This window comes from Asparagus officinalis, chromosome 7 (assembly GCF_001876935.1).
Source record: "Asparagus officinalis chromosome 7, Aspof.V1, whole genome shotgun sequence".
Classification (NCBI taxonomy): Eukaryota; Viridiplantae; Streptophyta; class Magnoliopsida; order Asparagales; family Asparagaceae; genus Asparagus; species Asparagus officinalis.
In genome coordinates, this window is record NC_033800.1 from 57,845,462 (window position 1) to 57,857,444 (window position 11,983).

Below are 11,983 nucleotides of genomic sequence, written 5' to 3' on the forward strand. Positions count from 1 at the left end.
AGTTGATCATGAATCATAAAAGGAAAAGTTTGGGTTTTTTTTCCAACAGTTAAATATTGTTTACTGGATATAGTAATGAATCCAGATAGTCGGACGATTGCTTAGTTGGCTTGTGCATGTGTGCAAGGTATGTTAGGACCCAACATAATAATCCCACAGGGGATAATATTTATTAAGAGAATGATTACTAAAAGACGGTAAAGATATTTTGAGAAAGGAATCATGATATTAGGATCACGCTTTCCTGTATATGCTAAATATGAAAAGAATTTCCAGATAGTTGTTACGTCATACTTGAGATCAGATTTGACCAAAGCAACACATCTCACGTGCGTATGATCATGCCACACAGTTAAGTTTGGGTTTGATTCAAACGTTTATGAGATACAACAACATCAAACAATAATCGTTAATATCTAGCCATCTCATATGGGTTTGGCTCAGCCTATAAATAAGGAACAACAAGGAAATAAGCTTTAACAATTCAAAGGTCCAGGACTAAGTTTTACTAAAACTGCATGATAAACAACATACATACAGTTTCCCCAATTTTAGCAATATCTATCTGGAGATATCTAGAAGTTCTTGCTATGTCTACTTCCAAAAATGTATGCAAGGCAAACTATGTAGGAGGTGCGACAAAGTTTATCTGGTGTAAATCTTGGAATTAGAAGTAGTGGGACTTTTAGAAGTTTCCGAGTGCTGCCAAAAGTGGGAAGTTACATTGATGTTGTTTGTCATGCAGGTTTTAGTGAACATTAGTTGTGTAGTTTTGTTTTCTTAAGCCTATTCTGCTGTTATTCCTGACTGCTATGTTGAGCCTAACATGCATGTTGAAGATTATTGTTTGATGTTTGTGTATTTCATGAACTTTTAAATCAAACTCAAACTTAATTCTGTGGCAAAATCATGACATGTGAATGTGTTGTTTGGGGGGTGAATCTGATCTCAAGTATGAAGGTAACCACTATTTGACACTTATTTTTCATTTTCGAACATGTATATATTGCAGGAAAGTGTGATCATAATCTTAGCATGATCTCTTTTCTCTTTAGTAAAATATATTACCATCTTCTAACCTCTCTCTTTCAAAATATCATCGCCTTGTGTATGTTGGGTTCTAGCATTCCTTTCACACAGTAATATATCAAGAAGCCAATGACGACATATGTTTAGTTCTGGAATTATAGCTTGCACATAGGATCCAGGTTGCAGGAACATGTACTTGAGTTATACAATACAATATGCTCCTTATGACATGACAATCTTGGGAATGTAGGATGCAATCAGGGTACTAAAGAAGTAAATATTTCTTTCAATTAGTGTTCTAAATGTCAAATGTTGGAGTCATGTCGGATAGAAGAATTCCATTATCGGATGACCCATATTGGGAATTTACAATAAATATTGGGATCACATATGATAACATTCTAATGTGTGTACATACTGTAGATGTTCATATTTAAGCATAATAAAGTGGATTGGAATTGTAAAAAAAGACACTATCTTTTTTCATGTTTAACTCTGAAATTATTAGAGAAGTTACTAATGTTTCTAAGGGTATAATGATAGGATTAAACCCATATTGTACGTAAGTTCAACTTATGACTTCTCGACGTCAACTAAGCCAAAGTTTAACATATATTGATCATGAAAGTAAGGGTACAAATTTCATGGTGAGAATTATCGGGAGAGAGATGTTTATTGGCAGTAAATATTTAAGGAAGAGTGTTGGAGACAACAGTCAATGTTAAAGGCATCGTCGGGCGCAGTAAGGCTGTACAACACACAATCCACCTTGTGGCTGTACAACACACAATCCACCTCGTGGCAAATGGGCGGGAAAAGTGCTGTAGAGCTCTTCCAAAGGAATTTATGCTCAATTGAGTCTTACTCTTCCTTTGGTATTTAAACAAGCAGGTATTGATTTAAGTTTAGGTGTCAGTTGAGCCATAAAGCCCTATCTATAAAACAAATAGAAGATCAAACTGATATGAGTGATATCAGAATATTATGTTTGATTTTTTGAGGCCGAAATGTAAAGTTTCAAGAATTAAAGTGATAACATATTGTTTTGCAAACACCTTAAAAATGACATGTTAGGGGAGACTCGAAACAATTCTTATAATACATAGTTATTCTATTATAATCTTTCACTATAGTACGAAACATGAGAATTAATAATAGAGAACACAACTAATTTGGGAATTAATTCCGAGATAAGATAATGATCTAGGACAATGCGTATATAAGATCAAATTCCTCGTAATTAACATTAAGGCATTTTACAAACAAGGATACACTAAAAGATGGGTCCATCATGTCACTCGCTAACAGTTGTTTTTACAAAGATTTGTGTCAGAGGAGTTCCCAAAATGTCTCATGCACACTACTAGTACCGTGCCATGTACATACTAGTTATAACTCTATGCTATGGACAGCGTTTCACTTTTTTCAAACATAATTTGGGACTTCTGAATATGCGTAACACTCTCGACAAGAGAGGAAAATCCAAGATTTTCAAGTATCAAAATTTGCACCGAAGGTAGTTGGATTTTGTACACATGCATCATACACATATCTTTTACAACATTTATATAATATCATACTATTTTCTGAACCAGCGACACATATCGGGTGCACACGACATATGCTTAAATGTCTTGCAAGCTTTGATATGCATGTGCTTATTGTCATCTTTTGTACCACATGGTCTTACTTTATTTGTATAAAAAATCTATTGTAATCAGAAGTTCTGTGCGAGGACTAATTTCCCAAATGTGAAATTTTTGGAATTTAGAAAGTTCCTGGAAGTTCAACAGGAAAAGCTAGATAAATATTAAAGTAAACTTATTTCTTTTCTACGTTAGATAGTCCGTAGCGAAGGAGCCTGTAATTCAGCAATTAAGGCACCATGTATCACGTGATAAGCCTGAGTTAATGTAAATCTATACTAATCTATAAAGAACTTTGTGAGGGAAAGACATAGTGAAGGAATGGGAGATATTTCCTTCAGTTTGTTAAAGTGTAGGAGGTGATTTTGACAAAGACTAGGGGAAATTTTGTCATTCCTAACAATCACTATTCAAATGGCGCCCACCGCCACTCTCTCCATCTCTCTAGGACTTCCAATTTTCACCTGGAACTTCTTATCTCTTCGGAACTTCTTCACCAATATTTTCTTCCATATGAAATGAAATATTTTTGGAACCTCTCTATTATTCACGAAATCATACTAGCAAAAAGGAAATATTTGCTTCTCATTACATATAAATAAATAAAGATTATAGAAAATGCACAAAAATTGTCTTTCCGTCGGTAGATTCACAACTTGAAAATTTTGATTAGTGACATGATAAGAGATACTTTTTTCAGTTGTTAAAATCAACAAAGTTTGTATGTTAGGAATTTCCTTTATAGGGAAAAAAATAACTAGTGTTAGAAATATAAATTTTATGAGTAAATCATGATATTTAACAATGAGCTGTTCATTCATGATTACTTGCCAGAATAAACCACCGATTGTTCTGACTTCCCTATTTTGATTTGTTCGCAAATTTTGCAAAGAATATGCCACTTGTAACTTCAGTTGTTACTTGTTTGGTTAGTTGCTAGAAATGGAATTCTAATGATGTGGGAATATGCAAATCTCTTGTTTCTCCTCTGTCTGTTTCCCAATACAGTTACTATTATTGGGATATAACCTTATGTACTGTAAAAGTAATCAATGGAACCTTCTGAAATTGTCTATAATTTTTTCTTGTAGATAGTAGATTAGCATGCAGTTTCTTATTATTTAATTTAATATTCATCTGCCAATTGCCATTTCGCACGGATAGTTGTTCTTCATCACCAATACTATCCCTATTCATACATGACACATTAAATTATGTTCGAAGCAAGTGCTTGTTCCATATGTTTGTTTGTGAGAAAATGCTGCTCTTCTTTGTTCGGGTACATCAAACTCTACACTGATGCCATAAACTAGCTCTTCTTGGGTAGACTCTAAGATCCACCAATATTACCTTGTGCTTACTGAATGACGATTTGAAAACTATTGATTCGTATCCTGAAGGTTAAAGAAGTGATCTTCATTGTGATTCTTTGATAGACATAAATATAACGTATACAAATGCATATGCTATGGCTGTTGACGTTATCGTAACATATGAACTCAGGACATGCTAATCAGCCTTTCTGAAATTTGCTTACTTCTGTTATTGGAAAATGGTTTTTTTGCTTAATGCATGGTGAATATCTTTAAATTGCATGATTGCTTACTTGTAGAAAAGTCATGAATGTTCAAGATGATTGGAGTATTTTATGCTTATTGATCGGGTGTTACTATCGGTGTAGACTTTCCTTTTCTTTAATGCTTATAGGTCATGAATGTTCAAGATGATATCAGTAGTTTATGCTTACTGATGGAATGTTATTATTGCATAGAGATTTTCCTTTTTTTTTCTTCAATGCTTATTGATGTACTGCTACTACAGTATAAAGAGTTTTCTTATTTTATTTTATTTTTTAAAATCGCCATGTTCTAGTTTATTATGCAAATTCTTTTCTATGATCTTCATGTTTGAGATCATTCAATTGTTTTATGTTGATTATTACCTTTACATATCATTTCTATCTTGTTGCTGCCCAACTCTATTTCTCACCCAGCTATTAATACATCTGCATCTCACATTAAATCATTTGGTGCTGAATAGTAATGTCTAGGCTTTTCTAAACAATATCAATAGAGTAAATGTAGCCATTTTTTTATATAAATTTACGAATTTTTTATTCAAGACTTAGAATTCTTGAGCTGAAGGTCTATTGGTAAACCATTTTATTTATTATTCGAGTTAATTGCGGACAGACCCCCTGTACTATCACCCAATTATCGATAGAGCCTCTGTAGTTCCATTGTTGCAGATAGATCCCCTGAGTTAATTTTTTTTGATTCTTACCCTCGGGAGGCTTATTTGTCAAAAAACAAATTTTGAGGTTTATTTGTCGAAAAGAGTCGAACACATTCCACTCAGGAGGTCTATCTGAAACAATATAACTAAGGGTGGTTCCCTGCAATTGGATAGTTAAGGCGGGTCTATTCGCAATTAACCCTTGTTAATTTTACATGAGAAAGCACGTGCTATTTAACAATTCTTAATTTTTACATTTTCTTAATTTTTACAGGTTGCATCACAACTAAGGAATTGGGCACCGTAATGCGTTCCCTCGGCCAGAACCCAACGGAAGCAGAGCTCCAGGACATGATAAACGAAGTAGACGCCGATGGCAATGGCACCATCGACTTCCCCGAATTCCTCAACCTGATGGCTCGCAAAATGAAGGACACCGACTCCGAAGAAGAGCTCAAGGAGGCATTCCGAGTTTTCGACAAGGATCAGAATGGTTTCATCTCCGCTGCTGAGCTCCGTCACGTGATGACTAATCTTGGTGAGAAGCTGACTGATGAGGAGGTGGATGAGATGATAAGGGAAGCTGATGTTGATGGTGATGGTCAGATTAATTACGAGGAGTTTGTGAAGGTTATGATGGCAAAGTGAGGGTTGGTCGCGTGTGCTTTGGTTTGGAGATGTTTTCAAGCTAGTTGTTCCGATCAGTTTTAGTTATGAAAATGGGATTTTTCTTCTTGTTGTGTTCTGGCTTTAATTGTGAACGGTTTCTACGAATATGGAATTTTTTACTTTCTGTATGTTTATGTTCTGCCTGTTTTTCCCCCTCTTCTGACTGCTGCGAGATTGTAATAGTGAATGTTCTCCTAAAGATTTATAATTTTGGAGGGATGCATACATTCTAGCTGCTAATTATTTGTTTGATGCTTGAATGCTGTCATAATATGGACGGAAACGGAACTTGTATTTGCAATGAGCTGTGGGTATTATTAGCCTTCACGTTTGGGGGATTTTTTTGATTACAGGGAAGAATAAAAAATACTTATTAAAAGTTTTTAACTCTTTTCCCTCAGAATCCCTCGGCCGGTAAATTAATGGGGAAAGCAACAACAAACTGAGCTGTTCCAGGAGTTCGAGCGGCTAACGAACATTGAATTCTGAAGCATGGCCAGCCTCAAATGTTCTCTGAAGCATGGGCAGCCTCAAATGTTCTCTACTCTTGAGGACAACGCATCGCACGCCTCGAACGCATTGTGTCAAACTTAGTTTGCACGGTAGCAAACGATCATTGTTTCCAACAATTTATATCATCCGTAAAATCCCCTAATAAACGGTTAATAAGCCAGTCTACAAACTCTTCTCTGTGCTTGCAGCTCTCTCTTAATTGACACGGCATTTACAATTACTCACAACCTTGCAAATGAATCTGCTAGTGTCCTGGGCGTAAGAAAAGACTGGTTTCAATTTATTCGTCAAAAAAGGAAACAGAAAACATGACATACTACGACATCATGTTATTCATGTGCAAGAGGTAAACTAGGCGGCAAGTTTTTGGGCAGAAAATTTACAATGAAAGATTTGCATAGAATGAAAAAATGATAAAAACAGGCAAACAACTCTCACTGGGGGCTTCAGGCTTCCTACCAAAACCTGCTCAAAAAAAAAAAAAAAAAAAAAAAAAAAAGAAGAAGGGAAAAATAAAAGGAAAAATAGATATAAATTTTAAGATGCTGGAACTGGGGAAAACTTCTTTCAATTGAGTAAATGATCTTGCATGTCCTCTTCAGATTTCCAGACAACATCCTTCAGGCCGATCGATAGACTTCTGTAAAACTGTAAAAGGAATAAGAATTCTATTAGGTGTTTACTCTAAAGACATTCCACAAAGCATTGCTTAAGGAAAGGAAAAAAAAAATAGCTTCCTTTTTTAAGCCAAGAAAGAATTAGTTTGGTAAATCAAATAAGCTAGAAAATACCTTTTGGAATTCCAGGGTGTCTCCTTTAGATTTCTTTACCTCAACCATATGGAAAGAGGGGGCCACTTGAAATATCTGCAAAGATTTAAGAATTTTCAGCAAAAAAATAACCTTGAAAAGTAAATACATAAATAATGCTTGTAGTAACATTTCTGCATACTTCAGTCGCAATGTTGAGATTTCCCTTCCTCCCCGCAGTCGAATTCTCCAGCCTCATCTGAAAAAGAGAGAATAGGTAACAATTTAACAAGAAGCTAATATGTGAAAACTGTAGAATGTTTTAAATATGTGAAAACTATAGAATTTTTTAAATCAACTAGTATTCTAAAAGGAATATCCAGTAAATTTTGTAGCATTATACATGACAAACCTTGTAATTTTTCTTCTGAATGTCAAAGCCTAGAGGCTTTGCAGCCTCTTCGATCTTGCTTACGATCTCATTTGCAGGGCATTTCGAGGTAAACCGTGTTTCTCTTTTGTACTCCTGTAATAAATGAAAATACTCAGTATTTCAATAAAAACGTCCTAGTTGAAAGCAAAATTCGCAAACAGCATGTATCATATATTTCAAATTTTCTCCTTAATTTTAGATGCTAACTAAAGAGATACAAAAAGTCACTAGTTGTCACCTGCTCCACGTCGAAAAAGTTGTTAAGGTTTAATCCTTTTGACAATGAAATCAGTTCAAATGCATTCATAGCTGCAGGTTGTTCTTCTTTCTCTTCAACAACATGGTGATCCTGATACACAAAATTAAGATAGGTATGGCTTTAATAAAGAGAAGTTTCCATAAAATAACATTGTCCAAAGTCAGAATTATTACAGTATCTGTAACTGAAGCCCATCTTTCACTCACTTCTGAATCCTCAAAAGCAGCATCGACATCATCCAAATTTGTATCATATTTCTCATCAAATACAGGAGGTTTATAACCTTTCTTGAACCATTGATCCTTCAATATTTCAGAGATAGTAATCCTCTGCCATGGGCAATAGAAATAAAAATGTCAATATGAAAGAAAAAGCCACTGAATATAAAATTTAAACAAGGTGCCAAAATCCATAAATCAACGTATTCATATGTCGATTCTGAAGACGGTTAGAGCAAAATGTGTATAAAATTTCACTAGCCTTTGGCTTTGTATTAAGAATCGTCTTGTAATTTCAAAATTGATAACTTGATATCCAAATGAATTTCTTTTTTAAATTTTATACCTATACCTCAAACTCTATGAATAAGCTATCATGAAAAGTTTTTGAAGTAGATACTAACCGTCATAGGGTTAGGATCTAAAATTCTTTGTATCAATCTCGTTGCTCCAGGAGAAAACCAAGATGGGCATGAAAATTCTGCATTTGAAATCTGCAGATAGAAAGGATGTCAATAAACAAACATATGAATGTAAAGAACATCTATTTTTTTAAGTTAAATATTAATTACCTTTTCATACAATCTCATGAGATTAGAATCATCAAAAGGCAAATAACCAGAAAGCAAGACAAATAGAATAACCCCACAGGACCACAAGTCTGCAGTCGCTCCATCATAACCTCCATCATTAAGAACCTAGCCAAAGAACATACAATAATCATTTTATAATCAAAACTTTAGAAAAATATATTATCAATGTTATAAACATGAGAAAGCTCCTTAACATCTATAAATTAATACCTCAGGAGCAACATAGTTTGGAGTACCACAAGATGTATGAAGTAAGCCATCATCCTGTCAAAAACACCATTCAAATTCTAAGTTCAACTGAAAACTCAAATTGTGAACTCTTATCGATAAATAGTTCATTATTACCTTCACTTGATGAGAAAGCGCACTTAGTCCGAAGTCAGATATTTTGAGATTTCCATATGAGTCGAGTAGTAAATTTTCAGGCTGCAAGCTCACAATAAAAAAGATCAACCAAGTTTTCAAAAAAATACCATAAATTAATTTCCATGAATATAGAAATGTCATACATTTATCTAGTAGTTCACCTTTAAGTCTCGGTGATATACACCTCTGCTATGGCAAAAATCAACTGCATTGATTAACTGCTGAAAATATCTCCTCACTTCATCCTCTTTGATTCGGCCATCCTTCAGTATCAAAAGATTGTTAATTTTTTATTCCAGATTTAAACAGCGACAATTAGCAACTAAAAAAATGTAATAAAATGAGAAAACTTACAATCTTGTCAAAAAGCTCTCCCCCAGTAACATACTCTAGAACAATGAAGATTTTTGTTCTACTTCCCATTACCTGCAAAGATAAGAAAGTTATAAGTTGATATTTCAAGGAATTATATTAGTTGATGACATGATGTTAACTACCTCATGTAGACGAACAACATTTGGATGCTTTATTAACTTCATAGTGGCAATTTCCCGTTTGATCTGCATCACAATATAAAAGTGCCGACAATATTACAGCAAGGATGATAGAGATAGATATTGTGTTCTTGCAAAATGTCAATTAAGTGAATTACGATGAAAGTTTAATGACAACTTCTGTGCACTGTAATGATAAATAATAGAATAATCTATGTTTTGCCAAATTATAACAGATTAAGAAACTAAAGTAAATCCTGCTAGGTGCGAGGTTGACCGGCCACTTTGGAATTTTTGCTAAAACTATTAAAACATATATTATGCTGACATCCAACAATTAACAATGTTGCTTGTAAGAACCTTAACCTGAAAGTTGCTTTGAAGAATTAGTTTAGTACTGTATTCAAGACTTGAACTCCAACAGTATGATGTCAAAGGCAATGGCTAACATAATATAAAATAAGCAACAATAAATTCATAACGACGATTAGTTACCTCCTTAAACTAAACTGCTGACTTATTCAAATATAAACGTCATCCATGTTCAAAAACTAGAATCAAGACTTCAAGAATTATTTTTTATCCCAAGGTTAAGAAATATTCTTAAGAAGTTAGTCTATTGCTATCAATCAAATTAATAAGTAAAAGCACATTGACTTCGGAATAATAGTTGACCAATTGTGATACAAATTAGGTAGATAAAAACTATGAGTTAATTAACTGCACACAGACCCTTGTTGTTTTGCTCCTAGAACCCTTGTAGTTTCATTGTCGCAGATAAACTCCGGAGTTAAATTTTTTTTGAATCTTTTACCCTTGGTCAAATTTTGGCAGATATCGCCTCTAACTGAATTAGTGGGTCTATCTGAAGGTAAAGGTGCCAAAAATATTTAACTCAAGGGTCTAATCTCAAACAAGGAAACTACACGGACAGTAAGTTCAAAACAATAATACTACAGGGGACCTGTGTGCAATTACCTCTAAGAAGAATGATAGCAAACATTAATTTCAGGCTAATGAATAAAGTTAACCAATTGCAATAGTAAAAACTAGATGAATAAAAACTGAAATCATAGTGATATGGAGGAACTCCGAAATTATACAAGATCAAGAAAGTACCTGTTCAACCAATTTGTGCTTAAGAACCTTCTCCTTATCGAGGATTTTGATGGCTACATGTTCCCCCGTTTCGCAATTCCTAGCAAACCTGACCTTCGCGAAAGTCCCTACTCCAATTGTCCGGCCAAGCTCATACTTCCCAACTTTTCGCTTCAATTTTGTTGTGCTCATTTTTGCTCTATTCATGTTGCTGCATCAATTAACACAAGTTAGCACAAGAACATTTTCGCAGATAATGCAATTTAAATGCATTTCACACAAATAGATCACGAGTTCGAAGAATCATAATATGAAGCAAAATGAGAGCTATACTTGTATAGCGATGGCAAATTAGAGAGAGGATCATCAATACAAAACTTCAGCTTTTTGGATCAAAAAGGATTTTTAACAATGAAGACAATATTCAACAGAAAGTTGCTATATCTACCTAAATCACCAAAATTGAAGGCAAAGAAGCAGCCAGAAGAGAAAACAATGGTTATAGAGTGTAAAGAGGAAAGATTCAAATCAAAATAAACCCAGTGATGGCAATATTAACAGAATAAATATCCTAACTTTACAAACTTAAAGTTGATCCCACCTCAAAGACAAGCTTGAATTATATTCCCATTCAAATTTTTCATTAGATTCTCCTCACCCAACTGTCCGTTTATAAGAAAGTTTTTCTTCCTCAAAAAAAATTTTTTTTTTAATAAAAAGAATGCATTTTTGTGCAACAACCATTCATTAAAAAAAACAATTCCTAAAATAAACAGCCAAATGGAAAAGAATAATCCATAGAAACCCCCAACCCATCAATTACGCAACGATCAAAGTACAGTTCTCTGGTTAAATAACTCCCTTCAATCAAATTATAAAATCATATTATATAATTGAGAATGATGACTGGATCAAAGTTGGTAAGGGGAAAAAAAAAACCACGATTCAAAGCTAGAAGAAAACCCAAATCACCAAAAGTTACAACTCCAACAACTAGTGGCAAAAAATCCCCAAAATTAAAAACCCATTTCCAAAATCCCTAAACTAACAAAACCCAATTCAGACCTTATTATCTGAAAATTCAACAAAAACCCACCTCTGTCTTCAAACTCTGAGGAATCTCTCTTTGCCCAGAACAGAGCCTACATGTACTGATAACAAAAGGTATAAATCTGAGAAATCCTCTCTGCTCAGTACTTGACACCAAATGATTTTTAACCGTTGGTACAACAGTATAAAACTCGGGATGAGATGAATGTGAAGAAGGAAAGAAGAGAAAGAGAGAGAGAGAGCGTGGATGAGAGAGGAGAGAGCTGGCTATTTCTTTATATGGGCACGAGCATTTGTTGTTTCCTTTGGGCTACAAAATTTACGAGGAGCAATTTTGGGTGCTGACAAAATCTATCCGCCGTTTGAATTTCGTTTTACTGAGCTGCTGCTTTTGGTCAACTACACAATTATGACCCCTGTGCTTATCATAATTTTTTGAGTTGCACAGGGTAAAAGTAGATTTGGACTAATTTAAGTTTCTTAAATGCTTGATATGTGAAATAGACGACAAACTTTTTTTTTTTTTTTATAAAACAAACAACTCTACAATGCTCCTAAGTGTGGAAAGAAAATCCTACAAAATAATGGTGGATCTGCAAACCACACCTCATATTCATCAACATTCAAACAA

General features: G+C 34.2%; 2 protein-coding genes across 3 annotated transcripts in view; one reads left to right on the forward strand and one right to left on the reverse strand.

The window, feature by feature from the left end:
- The window catches only part of LOC109848195 (calmodulin-7), a 6,275-nt gene extending 456 nt beyond the window's left edge, over positions 1–5,819 (forward strand). Inside the window, exon 2 of the mRNA XM_020417580.1 lies at positions 5,185–5,819. Within this exon, the coding sequence (XP_020273169.1) occupies positions 5,185–5,558 (374 nt within the window). The 3' untranslated portion in view covers positions 5,559–5,819. The remainder of the gene's footprint in view (positions 1–5,184) is intronic.
- LOC109848194 (CBL-interacting protein kinase 32-like) lies at positions 6,352–11,630 on the reverse strand. 2 transcript variants are annotated; one of them, XM_020417579.1, is made up of 15 exons: positions 11,399–11,630; positions 10,324–10,513; positions 9,208–9,270; positions 9,065–9,136; positions 8,872–8,973; positions 8,690–8,770; positions 8,555–8,608; positions 8,324–8,449; positions 8,156–8,245; positions 7,740–7,862; positions 7,513–7,623; positions 7,254–7,367; positions 7,044–7,100; positions 6,884–6,958; positions 6,352–6,740 (listed from the first exon to the last, which is right to left on the reverse strand). In XM_020417579.1, exons 2-15 carry the CDS (start codon positions 10,507–10,509, stop codon positions 6,660–6,662), a joined length of 1,335 nt encoding a protein of 444 aa, XP_020273168.1. In that variant the 5' UTR covers positions 10,510–10,513; positions 11,399–11,630; the 3' UTR covers positions 6,352–6,659. The 2 variants fall into 2 exon arrangements, with proteins under 2 accessions (XP_020273168.1, XP_020273166.1); XM_020417577.1 differs by having other exon boundaries at positions 7,707–7,862; positions 11,399–11,628.

What these genes read in the sequence shown, in the direction of transcription:
- LOC109848194 (XM_020417577.1), bottom strand. Translation starts at nt 10,509, where the DNA reads ATGAATAGAGCAAAAATGAGCACAACAAAATTGAAGCGAAAAGTTGGG. An exon ending in TAGATCCTAACCCTATGACG is followed by an intron (nt 7,863 to 8,155) that starts GTTAGTATCTAC and finishes TGCCCATGGCAG; the next exon opens with AGGATTACTATCTCTGAAAT. An exon ending in ACACCCTGGAATTCCAAAAG is followed by an intron (nt 6,741 to 6,883) that starts GTATTTTCTAGC and finishes TTCCTTTTACAG; the next exon opens with TTTTACAGAAGTCTATCGAT.